Here is a 19,630-nt window from a genome sequence, read left to right on the forward strand (position 1 = left end):
GTAAAAATTTTCTTTTCACTTTAAAATGTATTGTTAATTATTTAGTAATTACAGAAGGGTACATGATGACATGCTGTTCATCAAAAGTGGCTCTTCCAGGAGCAATGACCAATAAGCATGTAGAGACAGTGCTCATTGTCACTCACACTAAACACCAGGGTAACACATGTGAGATTAAAATAATGCAGTAACATTAATTAAATTACATCAAATATAATACAGAACACCCCAGTGTACGTAACTGATATTAAAAATAAGATTAAACATAACTATTCCCCATAAAATATTATTAAATGTAATAGGTCACACAGGGAATTCTGGGAATGCTCGATTACTGTTTTTAGCCGTAATTTTAACAATTATTTACTGTAAAAAAGTATATGCACTCTCTTGTTGAACATAATACAAATTTCAACCAATAATTATCCAGGGAAATTATACTTATTACATCCAATTTTTTTAACATATAACAACATGTATTGTCTTTTAAAATATATAAAACATTTGTATGGATATTTTACGGTAACTACTTATTAACCAATATAATTGTTTTTACTGTAGCATTTTTACAGACTTTTACGGTTAAAATTAAAGAACTTTTTTACAGTGCATACACCAACAATTAAAAATAGCGCAGATGTGTTATGCAAATAAACAAGAGGCAGAAGCTGAATAAAAGAGAATCGCTTCTCCCTTTTATAACTTGACACCACGTCTTTTAAAAGCAGCACAAGATATGTATCAAGTGGTCAAAGAGTCTGTGTAGTGCATGAATATACTCAAAAATAATACAAAAATGTCCACATGGATCCCCATAGGTGTTATGTTAGGAATAGTCACACAAGGCCTGCTCTCTAGACTTGAATTGTGTGTCAGTGGGCAGGCCAAGTGTTTGATCACACATGTTGTGGGATGTGCAAATACAAATGAACAATGTGTCATGATGTCACGAACAGACAGATTTAAAAACGAGATGTTTCAGCAGGGTGGCAACTATAAATGCTCTTTTTAGACTGGGGAGGGAGTTTTGAGTTCTGAAATGTACAGTTTGTTTTTATAGTACAGTTACCTCTTATATGTCTAAATATAAAGGAAAATGTGATTCTCCACGTCATGACCCCTTTAACTAGGTAATCACATAGAATGAACTTAGCTAATTAATTTCACTATATGTAAGTGGACTTAACTCAGATTTTCAATTGAAATGTGGTAGTTTCTACCCAATAAGTTGAATCGAATGGACTCAAATTTAGGTCATACAATAACACAGCTCAAATAAACTAGATTATGACTGATTTTATGTCAATCATTAAATAAACATATTTCTACACAGAACTGCATTGACACCTGTACCTCCGTTTCACAACTTCATTTTTCCAGTAATGACAATATTAGGGTTTACAGAGAGCTCCCTGAAGTGTTTAATTATAGCTACTGCACATTTCAAGATGAAGTTGGTCAATTACGTGAAATGAACATGGAACAAAGTTGATTTTCCTCTACACTTTTTGGGTATCACCCTGCTTTTGAACAAACCCAAAAATCAAGGGCAGAATACTGCATAAAGTTACCAAATTATGAAGTTCCTGAAGAATCTGATACAAAAGGGAGGATAAGAGAGATTGAAGGTGCTTTCCAGGTCTAAAGTCTGCAGCTGCACAGTTTTTTGTTATAGTTAACCCTTTAAGGGATGTTTTCTTACCATCTATGTAGCTGTATGAAGGTCAAAAGATAATTTAAACATGCAACTTGGCAGTTCATAAAGATCTGCTTTATTGCAGACCAATTCATTGTTACATACATGATAAAAAATGCCAAACAATTCCCACAGAATTACATTTAAGGAGGGACATGGGCCATTTCGTGGAACAGAATACTTGGGCCAGTTAGCAAGGACCTTGCAACCACCCACAACACCCTGCTGTAGCATTTTCTTCAGAAAATTTACAAATCTATTGACAAACTAAATTTCATACAAGTATTTCTAAGCGGCACCCGTTCAAGCGCCAAGTTAATAAATTACAGTAGCTCTGCCTGTTGTAACAATATGGAAAATTAGCCTACAGAGAGAAATGGACGATTTCCTCCATTACTCCCAAATTTAATAAACATTGTGCAAGCGAGCGACAAAGCGTCCATCAATTTTAGAAGGTTAGCAGCAACATTTGTTATTTTTATAGCACTAAATCTTTTCTCAAAGTGAAAAATTACTATAGAAACCGTAATAATACAACATAAACTGGTGACCAGCTGGTCTTACAAGGGTGCATGTGGAGTATGTAGGCTACAACGGGACCACGCGTAGGCCATGTTGGCCAAGCACTTGCGTCTCGTTTCGGCCTTAACCCTTCTCTACCCTAACCTACACTACCCTACATACCCTAGTCATAACCTTATACCCTATCGGGGCTAGGACGAAACAGATTTGATACAACAACTGTACATAATCCGACAGTACGATCGATACAAGACGTTGTCATCATTTTATGATTTTAGTGGAGTAATCAACATTATGCTACAAATACTGTCGACTAATCTTAATTTAACTTAAGAAAGAAGCTTTCATAATACTTTAGTCATTTCGTTTAATATCAAAAGTTCTATTAAATACATTTTCAATTGTTCTCGAGCTAACCAAAACGCCTCTTCGTATTTTCTTACTGCGCATGCGCGCACCCTTGTTTTCGATGGTCGTCAATATGGCGGGAGTTGAGTGAGACACATGCCAAAACTTTACATTGAGAATTGATTTCTCGCCCTGCGCACCGTGTGTACGTGAAAGAAAGCCGTCGAACAAAACATGTCCCGCCACAGGAATGTACGAGGTTATAACTACGACGAAGGTAGATACGGGGAATAGGATATTTTACTGGTTTTATCTCAAGCGGCCTGTATGAATGCTAGTTAGCGGGTTTATTTTGTAGCATGCAGGGTTCAGATTATCTCACTGCTGTCGTGTTACACTTTCAGTTTGACCACCCAGCTGTCAAATAACGGGTTACCTCTTTGTGCTTTTAAAATCAAACAGTAGTATAATAAAATGTCTTTCTTTATTATTACAGTATGATCTAGTGAGCACGGGTCAGCTGATGTTTTATCATCGGTATTAAGTTATATAAAGTGTATCCGCTGATTACCCTTTTTCAATTCAGTGTAACGGTTGTAGTGTTTCAGGTAGTGTGGCTGACTAAGCAAAACGGTTTCTGGCCCCTTCAAAGCATTTATCTTTGTTTACGGAAGATTTGAACTGTTTTAACCAGCTATTATGGGTTGGAATATAACATAATATTCTGAATTTCTTCCTTGCTTGTAGACTTTGATGATGATGACATGTACGGACAGTCCGTGGAGGATGACTACTGCATCTCTCCTGCCACTGGTTTGTGTTGTCATTTATAAAAAAAATAAAATAAATGATTTCTTATAATAGTGTTATGTAGTATCATGAATGTATCTTACATGTAGAAAATTCTTGATGTTAGTTGTATTTATTTGTAATTAGTTAGGCCTACCAAAGATAATGGTATCATATCATTTTGGCAATATATGCTGTATTATCATCAGACCAGTATGTTACGGATTACATTTTGATTTAAACCACCCAATGAATGTTACGCTCTCTCGCGACTCAGTGCAGTGCCATTTATTAGAACACTTATTTCCATTTCTATAGACGTGGAGTCATTAAGAGTAAAAGAAAATATTGTATAGTTTTGTCTGGTGTGCCCTAATGTTTCTGGCTTCATGTTTTCATAGCCGCACAGTTTATCTACTCGCGTCAAGACTCAAGGCAAGCACGGCAGGTGGAGACACTGGAGGAGGCAGAGTATGAGGAAGAGGAGGAGATGCCAACCTCTCCCACAGTCACACACACACTTGACCCACTGGAGCAAGGTACACACTGACTCGATGTTTGACTTCTGATTTTACAGGTGTATGTACACTGGTGGCCAAAAGTTTGGAATAATGTACAGATTTAGCGGTTTCATTCAGCTGTTTGGCACTCAGCTAATCAAATCTAGACAGGCCCCATTTCCAGCAGCCATCACTCCAACACCTTATCCTTGAGTAATCATGCTAAATTGCTAATTTGGTACTAGAAAATCACATGCCATTATATCAAACACAGTTTGATATAATGGATATAATGATTTTTATATATATATATATATATATATATATATATATATATACATATATATATAAAAAATATATTTTTTTAAATGGGTATTAAAAAAAATAAGTAGTGTTCGGCCAAGTGCATCCTGAATTTTCGGTTTCGGCCCAGAATTTTCATTTCGGTGCATCACTACTATTTATGGCATAAAAAGGGCAACGTAACCTACATGAAAACATAATCCCAACAGTGAAGTACCGTGGAGGGATTTCATTATTTGTGGCTGCTTTGCTGTATTGGGACCTGGAGCGCTTGCCATCATCGAGGGAAAAATGAATTCCCAAGATTATCAAGATATCCTACTGGATAATGTCAGGGTGGCTGTGTGCCAGCTGAAACTCAGTAAAAGTTGGGTGATGCAGCAGGACAATGAACGTAAACATCGACCTATATCCACTAGAGAATGGCTTCAAAAAAAGAAAATCCACCTTTTGGAGTGGCCCAGTCAGAGCCCAGACCTTAACTCAATAGAGATGCTGTGGAATGACCTCAAGGGAGCCATTCACTCCAGACACCCTAAGAATATGGCTGAAGCAGTTCTAAAGATTGGCTCAAAATTCCTTAGGAACATTGTGCAGGTCTAATCCACAGCTACCGGAAATGCATGGTTAAGGTTATTGCTGCCAAAGGAGGATCGACCAGTTATTAAATCCAAAAGTTGACTTTCTTTTTCCACAACACTGTGAATGTTTCAGTAAATGCACGAAAGATTATAATTGTTTGTGTCTTGTTAGCTTAAGCAGATTGTGTTTGTCTATACTTGTGACTTTGATGAAGATATGATCACAATTTATGACCAATTAAAGCTTTTTCTTGCCACTGTATGCATCAGTATAACACTACAATAATAAATACATTTACCTACATATTTTTTTTTAAAGCATGTAAAATGCCATACATTCATTTAAGTGATGATGCAAGCAGATTTTGTTAACTAATTTCCTGAAATGGACATCTGAAAGAGCTGATTCGCAGATGTAAAACAAACATTCCTAATCTATAACCTTTTTAAAAAGGTGTTATATCAGAGACACTATTAAAATATGTTTTAGCTCTCTCATATTCATGAATCGTGGCACCAAAGCACTTTACGGTCAATGACTTGAGGAAAGTTAATTGCCAACAAAAAGCACATTTAAAATCATTGCAATATTCACAATATTGGTTCATCACCAACAAAGTGTTATATCATAAATATTAAATAGTTTGCCTAGCTGTAGTGTGAAGCAGAGTTACAACTTGTTACCTATTTTGTGTGCACATGAACAAGCATTTATTGTTTGCATTCATGTGAAAATGTGTATATTCATGCCTGTCATTCTTTAAACTTTGAGAATGGGGAATGCTGGGAATGTGTTGCAATTGTGCAAAATCTATATTTTGTTTAAATACATTTGCTTCTGGGTAGGTCGATTGTATTCCTGTTTGGATCAGATGAGAGCAGTACTTGGAGACTCAGTTTCAGACTCCACACTGACTCGGGCAGCGCTGAAATACGACTACGACCCTCAAAGAGCCCTTGATTTCGTCCTGACTGAAGAGAAGACTAATGCACACACCCCTCCGGCCAGAACTAACCCACAGCCCGAGCCAACCCCTGCACCGCAAAAAGGTACACTCACACACCCTTTAACCCAAAACCAGTCAACACTGCCACAGAACAGTTACCACCACCAAAAGAAAAAACCTACACACCATTGTTGTCATTAGCTACCTAGAAAAAATCTGTGCCACTTCTTATTATAAATATGCCCTCTTATGTATTTTGATGTGAAATGAAAATGAAAAGCACTCAGTCTCGGGGGAATATTCTAAACTCCAGGGTTTTTCCGAAAGTGGGGAGAACATAAACCTGTCAGGCATGTTTCAGTTTCAGAGGATAAAATGGTTCTGTGTTGAAGACCCCAATTCTAAATTGAAAGTTTGATGACTTTTTGTCCATGACTGTTACGCTTAGAAGCCAACATTGTTAGTGTAATCCTAAAAGTTGACCAAATAAACTTAAAGCAATAGTTCACCCAAAAATGACTGTCATATTAAGAAAAAGGACTAGGAAACTTTGACATTACACATAAAAATCGATTTGAAAAACTATCGGCCGATTAATCTATTGTCAGTCTTTATTATCGGTATCTGCAAAATCCACCATTGGTTGAAATCTACTTGTTAATTTCTTTTCCATTTTGTGTTCCCCATAAGAAAGTAAGTCATACTATTTTAGGTTGATATAAAGGTAAATCAATTGGGACAGAATTTTCATTTTTGAGTAATAATAATAATAAAAAGCCCTTTGAAAAGTCCAACTTGCTGTATTAAAAAGAAATACGTCAACACAGGGAAAAAAAACTGTGCTTGTTAAGCCATTTGATGAGTGTTTAAACTTATTGCAGTTTGCTACTTTCAGTTTAAAATTTTAAGATTTAATTAGGCTTAACCAGTTAATATTCAAACTAGACTGTGGTTTTCTTAAAGGGATAGTTCACCCAAAAATGAAAATTCTCTCATCATTGACTCAAACCCATGCCATTGCAGATGTGTATGACTTCCTTTCTTGTGTTGAACACAAACAAAGATTTTTAGAAGAATATCTCAGCTCTGTAGGTCCATACAATGCAAATTAATGGCATCCAGAACTTTGAAGGTCTAAAAAGTATAAAGGAAGCATAAAAGTAAGCATGTAATCCAGATGACTCCAGTGGTTTAAACCATGTTTTATTTATTTTTTTGATTTTCTCCCCAATGTGAAGGCCCAATTCCCAATGCACTATGTCCTCATGGTGGCATAGTGACTCACCTCAATCTGGGTGGCGGAGGACGAATCTCAGTTGCCTCAGCGTTTGAGACAGTCTACCTGCGCTTATTATCACGTGGCTTGTTGATTGCATTACCGCAGAGACATAGCACGTGTGGAGGCTACACGGCATCCACACGCACCACGCTGCCAACCGAGAGCGAACCACATTATAGCGACCACGAGGAGGTTACCCCATGTGACTCTACCCTCCCTAGTAAGCAAGCTAATTTCTTTGCTTAGGAGACCTGGCTGGAGTCACTCAGCACACCCTGGATTCGAACTTGCGAACTCCAGGGGTGATAGTCAGCGTCTTTACTCGCTGAGCTACCCAGGCCCTTTCTAATCCATGTTTTAAGCAATCTAATCGATTTTGGGTGAGAACAGACATGAACATGATTTCAAACTCGATTACACTTCATACACGCATGCGCAGAGCTTCAAAACTTAAAATCATGATCGCTAAGGAGACTGCTAATTTTAAGATTTATAGTGAAAAGTGATTATTTATATTTTGGTCTTATCTCACCCAAACTGATTGGATTGCTTCTGAAGACATGATATATTAAACCACTGGAGTCTTTTGGATTACTTTTATTCTCCTTTATGTACTTTTTGGAGCTTCAAAGTTTTGGTCACCATTCACTTGGATTTTATGGACCTACATTGCAGAGCATATTCTTGTGTTCTGCAGAAGAAAGTCATACACATCTGGGATGGCATGAGAGTCAGGAAAAATAGAGAATTTTCATTTTTGGGTGAACTATCCCTTAAATCACTGATATCCTTTATTTTATCATGTGAATAACATATTGCCTTTTTTTTCCTATCTCTGTGGTCTTGGCTGACCGATGAACTTCATTCACCTACCTCATCCTTTGATTGCTCTCTCTTACTACGATTGGCCATTGCAAGGTAAGGAGCCTTATTTCCTTCACACAATAGTACCAAGACTGCAAAAAATACACACTCATCAAGCAAAACCCTTAAGCAGGACCTCATGCAGTCTTATAACCTCAGTGATATGTTAGCCATATCTAAGCCAAACCAGACTAAAAACACTTCTCAGATTTCTCTTCTTGGTTTGGGGAGTTTGGCAAAAGACCATTCAAAAATGGTTTCAAGTCAAAATTTGTGCAGCAAGGTTGTACAATCTACACCTTCAGGGCCAAGTTCATTGGCCCAGTTAATGGCTCAGCATGATCAGAAGTGTGCAAATATCCCGCCTCTTGTCCCCTCAACTGGTCTTTCATTGGATTACAGTATACCTCTTACTAACAGTCCAACCCAAGGCACTAAAGTTCCTTTTTGTTCTTGTCTTGGTCCTTCTGTCCCACTTTCTACTGCTCTATCTCAGGGGCCTAGTGCCCCACTATCATCCAGTTTCTCTCTTGTTTCATGTGGAAATCTCTCCACTGGTATCTCTTTGGGAACTTGCGCCACTGACCCAGCTGGGCTGGGTTTGACATCCTCCTCATCTCTTGTCCACCCTCTTAGTAGCCTGACTCTGCAGGTTTCTCAGGTATCCACTCCACTTCCTATCTCGATAGGTAGTTTGAGCTCTGTAATGCAAAGCAGTGGGCCATTGGGAGTGCCTGGGCCTGGCACAAGCTCTGGGGTTGGAGGTCAGATGGGAAGCCTTTCATTGGCTGACCTAATTCAGGAGCATCAAGGCAGCAGTCCCAAGCTTTATGAGACTTTGCCAGGACTCCAAAACACACACAATTTGCATGCAACTGGTACACAAAACAATGCACAATCCAAAAACTTTAGTTTGGACATAATTGCCAAACAGCCTATCCAAACAACATCTGCAGGTGCTCCTCCTGGCTTTTCAGGGATGCCGTCCCTTTCCGACATCATATCCCAACACCAAGCTTCACATGGTGTGCAACTCCCTGCATGCTCTGCGTTTCTCAAAAGTAAAAAAGATGACCGCTCGACTCAAGTTTTGGATAAACCTACTACTACTGCGACTAAGCCCCACCCACTAATCTTAAATCAGAATGTTGATCTTGGCACACTCATGTCCATAACATCTCCCGGCATTTCTCCGAATCGTCATGAAAGTTGCTCACCAAACCTTTTGAGTTTTAGCCAAATCTCAAATTGTCAGCAAAAATGGGTTTTTGCGGAACCATCCGTTTTTGCGATGGCTATGTGTGTTCGTGTGAAAAAAGAGAAAAGTCGGTGCAATAGACTGAAACATAAAGCTTTTTTGTATAGCAAACAGATGGAAAGAGTGAAAGAACGAGTGCAGTGTGCACCTCTCCATCACATCACTCCGTTCTCTTTTGACACGCCTTCACCAGATGACATTGTCAAAGCGAATCAGAAAAAAGCTTTTACTCGATAATAAGGTTTAGCATGAATTACCCTGTAACCTCCCTTTTACCTTGGTTGCGAGTTCACACAAAAAATGTAATTCTGTAATTCACTCACCCTCATCTTGTTTCAAACCACTATGAACCAATTTCATCTGTGGAACACAAACTAAGATGTTTGGCATAATGTCTCAGTCACCATTCAATTTCATTAAAAACATTTTGTTTTTCATACAATAAAAGTAGAAGATGACTGAGGCTCACATTCTGCCTAACATTTTCTGTGTTCCACAGAAGAAAGCCATGTGGGTTTGAAACAACAGAAGGGTGAGTGAATAATGCCAGAATATATACTTTTGGTTGAATTATCCCTAAACAACATTTAACTTGTTTTTGATCTAAAAGAGCACATAAAGCTCCTGACTTCTGACTGATGTATTAGTACTATATGACAAGTATTACTTTTAAAAGATTCTATTTTCCAGATTTTTAATTTTTCTTTATGGTTTTATATTTTCTTAATATTTTTTTTAATTTTTTGAAAGTGATTCATTATTCAAATTCTATATTTTTGTACTTTATTATGTAGTTTTATTGCGTTTTGATGATTCGATCTTACGAAATTCTAGACTCACTCTACATAACAAGAAGGATTACAGCTCAGTAGGAGCAGCTAAAGTGCAAAAGATAAAGGAAAGAACAGAAACGTCTCTCTACAGCTGTTGTGCTGCCTTTTGAAATTAGGAGCATCGCTGGTTTACCACACACAGAAAGAGGGGAGACATTTGTATTTGAGGGGGGACACCTGGAGCTTTTCCCATTGTGTTGTGTTTTGCCACACAGATGTAAACTCAGCACTGTAAAGGTGTATTTTTAGTTATTATAACAGATGTTAATAAACATTTTCTACAGTCCTCATTTCAATTATCTGTTGCATTTCAAGTTTTTTTTTAAAGCACTGATGTACAGTTGTGATTTATGTAACCTTAGGCCTGATGTTTATGTATATTCTGAAATAAAGATTTTCTAGATTCATTTCTGAGATTCGTAAAGGAGAGTGTTTGACTACATGGGGGTGCAGGGGAGGTTGTTTTTTTTTGCTGGGTGTGTAATCTTGTGGTGTTTATCACTTATGTGTGTTTTGTGTGCACATGTGTAGATCTAAAACAGAGTCTTTGTGGTCACATGAAGGTGTTAACACGCCCAGTTCATATTGGATGAGATTGTACAAATGCTTTGCTTTCAACGTGGTAGACCATCCACTATGGGAGAAGACACACGTGAGCATGCACGAACGCATGCACAAATCTGGATATTGTCTGAAAACACACGGACCTGATATGTCTAACAGTACAATCCTGGTATTAATTTGAAAAGTGGGTCCTCTTATAAGTCCTCCAGTTATTTTTGGAGTAATTGGCAAATTAGATTTATTTAAGCATAAATAAACGGTGCAACTAAAGAATGTCTTGATTTTGTTGATAAATGTACATGGCATAGTTTCAATTAAGAGGTAAAAACTTCTAAACGCTCCAACTGTAAAGTACTTGTAAGGTTCAAAAGTTTCTTCACTTAAATTCACCGATTTAAAAATTTGTGGTGTTTGCTAAAGCTTATTAATAGATTTAGTGATATGGAAAAATTCCTAACGCTTAAAGGAATAGTTCACCCAAAAATGTAATGGTGGTGGCGTAGTGGGCTAAAGCACATAACTGTTAATCAGAAGGTTGCTGGTTCGATCCCCACAGCCACCAACATTGTGTCCTTGAGGAAGCCTGTCCCACCCCTTGATGGATGCCATTGTATCGAGATAATAAATGCTATTCACTTCACCTGTCAGTGGCTTTAATGTTGTGGCTGATCAGTGTATGTGCTTTTTGGAGCGTCAAAATTTTGGTACCTATTCACTTGCATTGTATGGTCCTACAGAGCTAAAATAATCTTCTAAAAATCTTTTTAGAACACGTTTGTGGTGTTCAGCAGAAAAAGAAAGTCATACATCTGGATTGAGGATTGTTGGGTGAAATATCCTTTTTAAAAATGACATTTCTGTGAGTAAATCATTACAGCTTGTTCTGTGGGCATGAATGATTATTTTAATAATTTTCTTTATTGAGGACAAGTGTGCTTTTACTTTTCTTCACGTCCAGCCATGGCGGTAGCTGTAAAACAATCCCTTAGTCTTGCATAGGAGGGACTTCAAATCATACGTTTACAGAAAATCTTACATTTACAGTACGTGCACTTTAAAAGTTCCTTTAAAATGTTCAATTACGCATTGTGTTATACTTGGACAGACAAAGACTGCAGCGTGACTACGTGAAACCCGCCGATCAAGTAAAGGCCAAATTATTTATTTTTTTCATCCTTTTGGTGCATGTTGCATACAGTGCGCTCAACTTAAACTGTCCATGTGCAGCCCAGTTTGTCGGTAACCTTTTGGTTACTTAAAGTCTTGCGAGAGCTACATTCGATGTTCACACATAGTTTATGGTTCCAACAGAAGTTCTACCCTAAACCTAACTTTAACCCTACCACTAAATCTAACCCTAAACCTAACCTTATTCTTTTGTTATTTTTTTCAATTACATTTTTTTTATTGACAACATATAACAAAGAAAACTTTGTTATATAACTACATATATACATTGTGAACATTTAACCCCCAATATTACCCCTCCCCAGATGGCATTGACCGGAGTCTGATCATTTGCCACTGACCACATGATTTTGATGAAACACCTAATCTTATCAGAAGAACTACTGCCCCGGATAAACCCCATCTGATCTATATGTATAAGAGATGTCATAACTTAATCGTTAGCCAGAATTTTTGACAATATTTTTAAATCTAGCTGGATCAGGGAAATTGGATGGTAACTCTTACTCACTTGGATCTTTGTCCTTTTTAAGAATCAGACTGACCCGGGCTTGCATCATGGTTGGCGGAAGCTTACCATTCTTTAATGATTCCATAAAAATTCTAACAGATGTGGAGCCAGTTCTGTAGCATAAGTAAACCTAACCTTAGTAACTATGAATGAGACTCTTGTGAGACTAAGGCTGCAGGTATGTTACCTTTCAGACACAGCCCTGTTTTTCTTGACATGCGGACATTTCATGTCTTTGCGTTTTGCCTGCACTTGCGCCTGGAATTGACTGTACGAAAGAGTATCACAGATCTGTTGTAATTTTGCCGAAATAGTATACTTTGAAGGTATATAGCACCTGATTTTGTGTGAGACTTAGTCATGTGGAAAAACAAAGTGTTCCTTAACCTTTGTTACTGGCCATGTTAACATACTGATTTACTGACATACAGATTTTGGGGTGGGCTCTTTTGACTTGGGCAAGTAGGCATCCACCCAGAATACCACAAAAATGTCATAGAAACCACATTGCAACCAATCACTCAGAACGATGCCCTGCCAGACACCAACAACACCCTAGCTGGCCTACCATCACTGCACCATTTACAAAATTTCAGAAGCTAGTTAATACATGCTCTGTCCATGTTCTGTGTATAATGCTTTGATTACACACACTTTGTATCTCTTTCACACATACACACACTTGTTAACACTCTTTTTGCCAAGCCAAGCGTGGGTGAAGAACAGGAAGGGCTGCTGGTGTAAAGCATGCTGTTGCTCACATTTTACACTTGCTGTCTTTCACTGCCTCCCTTTTTTAAATTCTATCTCTCCGCCATCTGACCTCCTCAAGTCATCTATCCCTTTTTTCCCCGCTCTCTTTCTCTGCCTTCTTTTAACGCCCACACAGGAAAGAGTGACTGGTTTACAGCTGGCCCTGTTACTGCTCTATGATGTTTTCTCCCTTTTTTGCACTTTGTGGCTTTTGCAAAAATGGTGATATGTCAATCATTGTGCCTGTGCTGCAGCACTACATAGATTGGTCAGAAAGTGAGAGAGAGATTATTAACCTGGTTGAGTGCCCTGATTATCACACCACTTTTTTGCATACCTTTAAGTACTGTTGTAAGAACAAAATGACAATATTATAGGAATTCACACATAGTTTTAGCATTTTGTCCTTGGGTTTTGTATACATCTGAATGGCACAGGCTTCATATAGTGTAGCTCACTTGGTCAATTTAAATAGAAGTGATAATTAGAATATACAAAAGGAATAGTAAACCCCAAAATAAAAATTCTTTCATTATTTACCTTCATGTTGCTCCAAACATATGACTTTCTTTTTTCCATGGAACACAAAAGAAAATATTAGGCACAATGTTAGCCTCAGTCACTAGCTGTGTTTCCATTAGGGCTGTCAAAATTGCTCAAAAATGACATTCGAATATTCCCTCTAAAAAAAACACATATATTCGAACTATTCGAATATCTGGTTGCGCATTTGGTCAATGACGCGCATTACGTCAATAACAGGACAAATTAATACAAAGAGACATAACTATTTGTATAGGTAGTTTATTTAAGTTTAAACATATTTGACAACGTATTACCTACACAAAAACAAGTAAATCAACTAATGGCCAAGACCTCACTCTCGCCGCGACGCCAGAGGCACTCTTTCTCTCGCTCTCGCCCTCACGCTCTCTGCGATAACGGTTTAAAAGAACAACAACAATAAACAAATGTTGAGTGCTGATCAAGAGTTTTGTGCAAGCAATATAAGGTCGCGACTCTTGTCCCAAATATAGCAGGCTTCATTCAGTGATTAAAACAAATTATTAACATTAATTGAAGTTTTACAGTATATAGAACCGACATTGAACGCCTCGAGCGAGCTGTGCTGTGGTAAACATGGAACTTTTCCTTGACATGAAACGGTAAATAATCAAACCAGTGGAAGCCTGCAGTACATGAAACTGCTGTATCTAACCTACCTTATTCATGCAACATCTATTCAGTCAGTACAGTAGCCTTACATTTTAGTCATGTTTCTGTTTAACGTTAAATAAAATGAGGCACACAATTCAGAAATGCGACAACAAAGACCCCTCAGGCAGCACGCCCACTCGCAAAGCAGACAGCCGCACATCTGCTATCACGGGCTGCTTTTTTTCCACATTCGAATATTAATTTTCACCTTCGAATTTCTGTTTTTTATAACTATTCGAATATATATTCGAATTTAGAATATTCGTTGACAGCCCTAGTTTCCATCAATGTTTTTTATGCACATTTTGGGATATTGCATAAAACCTGCTGGATGGAAACACCAAGATGATCTTAAATGCATATAAAGGTATTTTCTTTGGGGGGGCATTAAAGCCCACCCCTGTACCCCCCTAAATCCGGACATCCAGTTAAATTACAGGAAAATCGTTTGGTCTCCTTTTCTGGTAAATATACCACATGTGCTATTCACACATGCAATGACATCCGTCTTTGTTCCATTTTGTTGGTACCATTCACACATCAGCACCAAATGCTGTTAATCTCTGTGGCATCATTTGCTGGAAATTTGTGTTTTGGTGATGTTGTTTTAATTTGCAAATGTTTACATTTCTGCAGTTTTTGGAGACTTCAAATAAGACTAATGAACTACAGAGAACAAAATGCTGCCACTAGCATATGAAGGCACAGATGCTATCTGCGGCTGAAAAGTACAGTAATGTGTATGTACAGTGAGGAAAATAAGTATTTGAACACCCTGCTATTTTGCAAGTTCTCCCACTTAGAAATCATGGAGGGGTCTGAAATTGTCATCGTAGGTGCATGTCCACTGTGAGAGACATAATCTAAAAAAAAAAATCCAGAAATCACAATGTATGATTTTTTAACTATTTATTTGTATGATACAGCTGCAAATAAGTATTTGAACACCTGAGAAAATCAATGTTAATATTTGGTACAGTAGCCTTTGTTTGCAATTAAACGCTTCCTGTAGTTTTTCACCAGGTTTGCACACACTGCAGGAGGGATTTTGGCCCACTGCTCCACACAGATCTTCTCTAGATCAGTCAGGTTTCTGGGCTGTCGCTGAGAAACACGGAGTTTGAGCTCCCTCCAAAGATTCTCTATTGGGTTTAGGTCTGGAGACTGGCTAGGCCACGCCAGAACCTTGATATGCTTCTTACAGAGCCACTTCTTGGTTATCCTGGCTGTGTGCTTCGTGTCATTGTCATGTTGGAAGACCCAGCCTCGACCCATCTTCAATGCTCTAACTGAGGGAAGGAGGTTGTTCCCCAAAATCTCGCAATACATAGCCCCGGTCATCCTCTCCTTAATGCAGTGCAGTCGCCCTGTCCCATGTGCAGAAAAACACCCCCAAAGCATGATGCTACCACCCCCATGCTTCACAGTAGGGATGGTGTTCTTGGGATGGTACTCATCATTCTTCTTCCTCCAAACACGGTTAGTGGAATTATGACCAAAAAGTTCTATTTTGGTCTCATCTGACCACATGACTTTCTCCCATGACTCCTCTGGATCATCCAAATGGTCATTGGCAAACTTAAGACGGGCCTTGACATGTGCTGGTTTAAGCAGGGGAACCTTCCGTGCCATGCATGATTTCAAACCATGACGTCTTAGTGTATTACCAACAGTAACCTTGGAAACGGTGGTCCCAGCTCTTTTCAGGTCATTGACCAGCTCCTTCCGTGTAGTTCCGGGCTGATTTCTCACCTTTCTTAGGATCATTGAGACCCCACGAGGTGAGATCTTGCATGGAGCCCCAGTCCGAGGGAGATTGACAGTCATGTTTAGCTTCTTCCATTTTCTAATGATTACTCCAATAGTGGACCCTTTTTCACCAAGCTGCTTGGCAATTTCCCCGTAGCCCTTTCCAGCCTTGTGAAGGTGTACAATTTTGTCTATAGTGTCTTTGGACAGCTCTTTGGTCTTGGCCATGTTAGTAGTTGGATTCTTACTGATTGTATGGGGTGGACAGGTGTCTTTATGCAGCTAACGACCTCAAACAGGTGCATCTAATTTAGGATAATAAATGGAGTGGAGGTGGACATTTTAAAGGCAGACTAACAGGTCTTTGAGGGTCAGAATTCTAGCTGATAGACAGGTGTTCAAATACTTATTTGCAGCTGTATCATACAAATAAATAGTTAAAAAATCATATATTGTGATTTCTGGATTTTTTTTTTTAGATTATGTCTCTCACAGTGGACATGCACCTACGATGACAATTTCAGACCCCTCCATGATTTCTAAGTGGGAGAACTTGCAAAATAGCAGGGTGTTCAAATACTTATTTTCCTCACTGTATATCACTACAAAGAGGTCTGCACATTCATGAAGGAGACTGGTGAATATATCGTACGTAACGGAATCGCTGTCTAGTTTATCGGACTGATTTGTTGACCATTTTCTTACATGCAAATCACCGGTGTTACAGCACATTACAGTGTAATTGTGTCATCTCTGTCAAAACGTTTTTACGTCAGCGCGTCCTGACCTCATAGAACTGAAACAGTTAATTTTATGGCTCCGTTCATACATACCATCAATATGAAAATGTATAGGTAATGATACAACTTCTCATTAATTGAAATTGCCTGAGCAAAGTTTACCAGTATTTTCAAATGGGTTGTATTCACACAGTACCTCTAACCAGAAAATAGCAGTATGTTTCTTCCGGAAACGTGGATTTATTTGCATTGTTGTCGATTTAATATGGATTTTCGCATGTATTAAATTCGCAACTTGGATGGAAATATTGCTACTATTCAATGCCATTACATCTTTTTTTCCATACAATGCAAGTGAGTGGTGACTGAGCCTAAGTCCCTATAACATTTCCTTTTATGTTGCGTACACAAAAGTCATGTAAATGATGAAATAATTTTTTGCTTTGATGTCTGAGGTTTTTAATGGTATTCTGAATGGTTTCTAGGTGGCTGCTTACTGGCCCAAGTCAAAAGACTCAATGCAAGTCCAAAGGACCTTTCCCCCAATTTTATTGTCCACCAGGTGAATACCGTGTCCAATTACTTTGAAAGTAGCAGCACTCCCCAACAAGCTGCATGATTTGAGGTATCATTTATGTTTGTTGCACAATGGTGCAGGATGAGTTATGCAGCAAAGTTTAAAACTTTGGGCTAGGGGTTTCTTCAAGTCCCTAAACCTAAGTATGAGCAATAGTACTAGTGTTGTTTATCTCAGTGAGCACTTATAATTAGAGGATTCATTTGAATAAACCTCAAGATGAAGTTATGAGTTATGGTCTGAAAAAATATTCCATTCATGCACCCTTTCAGTCCTTTGTCAACCTTTGTAAGAGATTAATAATACAGATCAGATCATTGAGTGAAAGATGTGAGTGCATCTGTTAGTTCATGTGATGACCTGTTTCGCTTATTGGTCTTTGACTGAAGGTTTTCATAATTGCATGCATTATTTTTAGGAGGTGTGTATAAGCAAGGCTGTATGTTAGAAAATCCTTTAATAGTGCTTGTGAATTGAGGATATTTGAATAGTGGTAGTGAAGTGAGTGTACAGGGATTCCCCGTAGTTGTGGGACAAGCATGCCACACTCAACCCCTCCAAAATAACTGATATGGAAAAGTAGGGGATGGAAGGATGATTATCTGATGGAGGGGTGATAATGTAGGTTGTTAATGTTTTGGAAAAAAGAACGTTTTTGGTTTTTGCAGGGGTTTATTTTCTAGTTTCACTGAAAGACACTAGTGACCCCTACTGGATCAAATGCATATCCAACACATTTGGGTTTCCAGACCTATTTTGTCAGACTATAGGCATGCCGATGGAAAGGGCAATTTTATGAGAATTCATTGAAGAATATTGTACCAATCTCTGTTCCCACCTCAGGGTTCCTACAGTCATAGAACACCTGGAAATGTCATGTTTTTCATGTCTGAAAGTATACATATTTCTAGTCCTGCTCTGCTCTAAAATATTTTGTTACATGTTGCTCTTGTATAGATTAAAACTTGTAAAAAATTTCAGTTTCATAAAATTCTCTGCATTTTTAAAACATAAATTGGAAAACATTTTATTTTGTTATGAAATTAAAATGCATAAATCTTAAAAATTATAAAATATATTTGAGGGACCCCAGTTTTATTTGGACAATTTGTATTTTTAAATACAGTGATACCATGTTTTATTAATTGTGGCTTACATGAAAGTGCAATAAATCTGTTGAAGGATAATACAAAAAAGAAAAAAAATCAAATGACTGAATAATCGTGATTATAAGTTTGAGCAGAATAAACTGCTGATCATTTTCACCATTGTCGTGTAGCCCTGTAATGTAAATAGTGACGTAATATTTTTGCAAATTGATCCATTGAGTCCATTGATCCATTCTTTTCAGTTAATTAGTTTAATAGGTTTACAAATTGATCTGATTGATTCATAAGCTAATCGATCTGAGCCACATTTTTATCCCTGTTGCATTATGGACTTCTATTCATATTCAGCAAACAGAGGTTCCAGGAAGGGTACACAGCTATTAAATTATAGAGAGAGGAAAGAGGGAGTGAAAGACAGGTTGAAGGAAAGTAAATCGCATACAGTGACTGACAGTGAGAAAAATAGATGATGAATTATCAGGTAGGATCTCGTCTCACTAGTGTTTGAATAGGCTTGGATCCGTTTTTCTAGGAAAAGCACATTTACATATCCTGAAGGGTGTGTTTTGTGTGCCTATTTTTTGTTGCTGCCTTCATAGCTGAAGAATGCTCTTTGGAAAAACAGCAAACGCTTAAATGAAAACTTGAATTTTTTGGTTTGTATTTGTTCTGGTAGAGGAGATTTGTTTTGTCTATTTTAAAGGTTGTGTATAATTTCTGCGTTACCAATGTCACCAGATGGAATTGCAAAAATAAAAACTGTTTTCAGACAGGTTTCCCAAACACGTTTCCCGTCTTCTGTTGTTCAACAAACACATAGCCCCGCCCCAAACTCACGCCATTGGTTAAGCCATTGGTGATTTGAACAGTGTTTTTATGATTTCACAGTTTTACACTTTATGGGTGAGTCAGCATAACAGTGGCTTACTTATATGTTTTTCTGTAGGTATTTTTACATTGAAGCAATTATAAGCTTTACATTTACCAAATAAACGCATTTAACTTGCATTCGATCTCTTTGTATGCATGCAGAAGCGAGTTGAACTTTCTGGCAGCTGTGTTTTAAGAGATGTTGTGTGGGTGTAGTGTGTGTGTGTGTGTGTGTGTGTGTGTGTGTGTGTGTGTGTGTGTGTGTGTGTGTGTGTGTGTGTGTGTGAAGTGTTCCTGAGTGTGTGTGTTTTAGATGGTAGATATTTTGTGGGTGTGGCTGAGTGTCTGTGCGTGTCAGCAGGTGAACTGGTATCTACATTTCCCAGCGCTTCCTGTCCCTGTAATAGATGTGTGTGTGTATCAGAGTCTGT

General features: G+C 38.0%; 1 protein-coding gene across 4 annotated transcripts in view; it reads left to right on the forward strand.

The window, feature by feature from the left end:
- The first annotated feature begins 2,696 nt into the window (after positions 1-2,696).
- Positions 2,697-19,630, forward strand: part of hbs1l (HBS1-like translational GTPase) — a 55,374-nt gene continuing 38,440 nt past the window's right edge. For 2 of the 4 annotated variants that reach the window (XM_052091285.1, XM_052091286.1), the window contains exons 1-4: positions 2,697-2,843; positions 3,314-3,379; positions 3,757-3,894; positions 5,586-5,789. In XM_052091285.1, the coding sequence (XP_051947245.1) occupies positions 2,801-2,843; positions 3,314-3,379; positions 3,757-3,894; positions 5,586-5,789 (451 nt within the window). In that variant the 5' untranslated portion in view covers positions 2,697-2,800. Of the gene's footprint in view, positions 2,844-3,313; positions 3,380-3,756; positions 3,895-5,585; positions 5,790-7,888; positions 10,329-19,630 lie in introns of those variants that run through there. The other 2 variants (XM_052091287.1, XM_052091288.1) reach the window with 2 other exon arrangements.

Source organism: Xyrauchen texanus, chromosome 25 (assembly GCF_025860055.1).
Source record: "Xyrauchen texanus isolate HMW12.3.18 chromosome 25, RBS_HiC_50CHRs, whole genome shotgun sequence".
NCBI lineage: Eukaryota > Metazoa > Chordata > Actinopteri > Cypriniformes > Catostomidae > Xyrauchen > Xyrauchen texanus.